This window comes from Salarias fasciatus, chromosome 8, assembly GCF_902148845.1.
Source record: "Salarias fasciatus chromosome 8, fSalaFa1.1, whole genome shotgun sequence".
Classification (NCBI taxonomy): Eukaryota; Metazoa; Chordata; class Actinopteri; order Blenniiformes; family Blenniidae; genus Salarias; species Salarias fasciatus.
Genome location: NC_043752.1, coordinates 3528185 through 3532284, shown reverse-complemented (window position 1 = coordinate 3532284; position 4100 = coordinate 3528185). Strand labels below are relative to the sequence as shown.

Genomic DNA, 4100 nt, shown 5'->3' with positions numbered 1-4100 from the left:
GGCTAACACCATTAGCTCCTTCCTCAGCATTCAGTGAAACACCTCCTCTTCCTCCTCTCCCTCCTCATCCTCCCCCTCCTCGTGTGCATTAGGAGGTGCTGTTGAAGCGAGCGGCTGACCTGGTGGAGGCGCTGTACGGGATGCCTCATAACAACCAGGTAATCTTCCCTGACCCACACACACACACACACACACACACACACATACGTCTATAACTTTGAAGTGTGGAAAACACACAACTCTGAATCCAACTTCAGTCCAGAAAGAGAACAGTTAGTCTACATTATGAAGCCAATCACACACCGAGTACCTCCTCCTTTAATTCCTCCTTCATCTCTTCCTCTTTAACCTCCGCCTCCTCCTTTACTTCGCCTTTAATTCTTCCTCCTCGTCCTTTCATCTCCTCCTCCCTCACTTCATCTCCTCCTGCAGGTTTATGAGTGTTTCCCTCCTCGAACACTGATGGAGGAGGGGAATTCTTTATATTCCCTCCATCCTTCCGACCCTCCGACACGCTTCTAAACCCACCAGTTAATCACACGCACACACACACACACACACACACACACACACACACACACACACACACACGCACACACACAGGTCTGTGGAATTGAAAGTGTAACCTTGAGCAGAGGTCGTAAAATAATGTAAATGTAACTGTAGTCACAACAACTCTGTGTGTGCGTGTGTGTGTGTGTGTGTGTGTGTGTGTCAGACACACAAAATCCTGTCATGCAAAGAGAGAGTTAGCAGCTGCAATGCTAACATGTCAGAATTGTTGTGTGTGTTGTTTGATGTTGTTGACGATGTTCATGTTGAAAAGTTTTTGACCTTGCTTTGGTGTTTTCTGCGCAGGAGATCATCCTGAAGCGAGCGGCCGACATCGCTGAGGCGCTTTACAGCGTTCCCAGGAACCACAATCAGATCCCGTCGCTAGGCAACACCACCTCCCACGGCATGATGGGAGTCAACTCGTTCAGCGGACAGCTGGCTGTCAACGTGTCCGAGACCACGCAAGGTACGCGTGTTACTCTAGTACTTATGGCGCTGTTACAAGTTGGACTATTGCAGTGTTTTGGTATAAATACTGCAGATGTGAAGTAGAAAATGTAGTCTGATTACTATGGCACTCCCACGGTAATACCGTATGTTCTCCGAATACTGAGATGGAAACGCTGCACTCTAAAACCGGGTGTCGTCTCAGTCGGTTACAGCCGGAACACCAGCAGCGTGTCGCCGCGGGGATACGTACCGAGCTCCACCCCCCAGCAGAGCAACTACGGCAACACCGTCAGCAGCAGCATGAACGGATACGGGAACAGCGGCATGCCCAACATCGGCGTGGCAACGTCACCGGGCTTCCTCAACGGCTCCACGGCAACCTCCCCCTACGGCAGTAAGTATCAAGGTAAATACCCCGGGACTCCTGCGAATGCCCTAAACACTACTGTTGAGACCCCGGTATGCTGTATTTACCCCCAACACCATAAAACACCCCCAGTGATGCCATTGGCCTCGCCACGCCTGCATTGGTTCAACACATGAACTTGGTTGACCTTGAATTGTCGTCACGGTGACCTAGTTTTGGTCATGAACTGGTTCAGCTGGTGTTCCCGGCCGGTGATTGCTGTGCCTGTGTGTGTTCCAGTGGTGCCCTCCAGTCCCACCATGGCCGTGTCCAACTGCAACTCCTCCCACGGAGTCTTCTCCTTCTCCGCCGCCGTCAAACAGAAGAGCGCCTTCGCTCCGGTCGTCAGGCCTCCGGCGTCTCCGCCGCCGCCTCCCAACTGCGCCGCCAACAACGGCAACGGGCTGCAGGGTGAGGCTGCTCCTGATTTTCCACCGTGAACTACAAAACACACACTCACACACTTAGTTGTGGGGTGGGTAACCTGAGTCCTGTTAGTACTGCATGAAGAGTGACAGGCCAATCCATGTTTTATTCACTACAACCCACAGATACATCCTCTACACACACACAGACACACACACACACGCACACACAAACACTGGCAGTCAGTGTGTGTGATGTCAGTGTTTCTGACAGAGAGGTTTGTAGAGTGTTAAATATTCATGCTGCTCTCGACCTCCTCTGAGGCAGAAATGCTGCTCAGTGTGTGTGTGTGTGTGTGTGTGCGTGTGTGTGTGTGTGTGTGTGTTTGTTAAGGGTTGTCCATTTGCAAGCTGTGCACCATCAGTCGATGGGTAAATTCAGTTTGAATGTTATTAATAGTTCCAGCTGCGGAGAAAAAAAAAAAAAAAACAGATCATATCCACGCATTGCTTTACTCGTCAGATCAATCACATACTGTCTGCACACAATCTGTAAACAGTCTGCATGCACTTTGCACACTGTGTGTGTGTGTGTGTATGTGTGTGTGTGTGTGTGTGCACGCACAGGTCAGACTAACACGCTGTGTATCATTCTCTCTGCAGCCATGTCCGGCCTCGTCGTCCCTCCAATGTAGAAAACCTCCCCCCTTCTCCTACCTCACCTCCTTCCTCCCCCTCAGCCACGAGCACTAATCACCCGGGAGGAGGGCGTGGCTGTTGCTTGAGGAGGCGGGGCCTCACGCAGCGACAGGCTACGTCGTGAGCAACAGGTTTCAGCCCTGAGGAGGCGGCGTCGGTCAGACCTCAGCCTTGGCATCACTTCCTTCACCTGTGATGAGAACCTAAAGGCACCAAAGCAGCTCTGCCCTCTGATTGGCTCCTTGCATCACCGTGGTAATCAGGTGGGCGGAGTTATCCCCTCAAACCTCAAACTGCGGAATCCATCAACAAGCAGCTGCTAGCTGTCCTCAACTTTTTAATCGTGTTTATAAACTCTGTGGGAAAAAAAGAAGAAAAGAACGGTGAATAATACCTTTTTTTGCCCCTGTAAGCCCCGCCCCCAGTGATTTAACCACACCCCATCTGTCTTTTTTTTTTTAATGCTTGCACTGTAAAGTCGAGTCCTGCATCCTGATACGCTTCTGTGACCGTCTGTCTTGTTCAGAGTTGTCTTTTTATTCCTCTCCCCTTCCTCAACCTTCTAAGCCCCGCCCCGAGCACTGAAGCCCCGCCCCCAATGTTTTCTCTGTGGGTTTTGTGATTAGCTGACCAAATACTTTGACGTCACCACGGTTACTCACCCCGTCACCACGGAAACTCACGTCGTCACCGAGGGAACCTGTTTTTGTATCATACAGAGTATAAATACTGTATTTATATATGCGCTGGATTTTGTACAGATGGATGTTACCTCATCTCGTCTGTGTGAGTGTGTGCGTGTTTGCGTGCGTGTTTGCGTGCGTGTGTCTACTGCCACACTGAACCATCGTTTTGTATCAAAAAAGAAAAGTGAATGTCTTCACACATTTCTGGCGCTGTCAATCAAAGCTGACGTCCCATCAGCTCCACCGTTAGTTTCCTGTTGTTTTTAATGTGAATCTGGTTTGATGATGTAATTTCTCACCGTGAATAAAGGTCGCTCCTCTGACTCCGCCTCTTTTTCTTCTCCTCGTTAATGCTTCACCTGCTAGACACACAGTTCACAGAGGGAGAGAGTGTGCTGAATTTAACTCTAGATTCTCCATCATGTTCAGCCACTGTCAGGTCAGAGGAAAAGATCTCACGTCGGTGAGCAGCAGTGAGCTGGGACAAAATACCTGGCTGACCACGGAGCTCAGAGAATGAACAGACAGTAGCTCTAACAGCCGAAGTGTGCGGAAGAGATTCCTCTGTCACAATGCACATTTCCTGTCTTGTCTGTTTCCTGTTTTAATCTGAAGTTTCGCACTGTTTGTCATTTCAGTCTCCTTGCTTCCTTGTGTCTGATTGTTGATCTGACTGTTTGATGTGTTTCACTTGTGCCTGATTGTGTGATTGTCTGCACCTGCTGGGTGCACTATAAGCTGGGCTTCAGTTCTACATCTTGGGTCCAGGTTGTCAGTGTTGCGCCATTTTATAATGTCCCATGTATTGTACTTCATTGGGTTTGGGACTCATTGTGTTCCTTGAGCTCCCTCTTCCATCCTGCTCTGTTGGCATTTTGAGTCCTTCCTTCACCTGTGACACTGAGCTTTTCTAACAGGAGGAAGCTTGAAGCTGATGCT

The 4100-nt window shown here is 49.7% G+C and overlaps 1 protein-coding gene across 2 annotated transcripts in view; it reads left to right on the top strand.

Annotated features, from left to right (window-relative positions):
* Positions 1-2565, top strand: part of LOC115393032 (transcription factor COE3-like) — a 21045-nt gene extending 18480 nt beyond the window's left edge. The window contains exons 12-16 of one of the 2 annotated variants that reach the window (XM_030097792.1): positions 93-158; positions 859-1021; positions 1208-1399; positions 1652-1822; positions 2440-2565. In XM_030097792.1, coding sequence (XP_029953652.1) covers positions 93-158; positions 859-1021; positions 1208-1399; positions 1652-1822; positions 2440-2471 — 624 coding nt within the window. In that variant the 3' untranslated portion in view covers positions 2472-2565. Of the gene's footprint in view, positions 1-92; positions 159-858; positions 1022-1207; positions 1412-1651; positions 1823-2439 lie in introns of both variants that reach the window. The other variant, XM_030097791.1, reaches the window with a different exon arrangement.
* The last annotated feature ends 1535 nt before the right edge of the window (positions 2566-4100 follow it).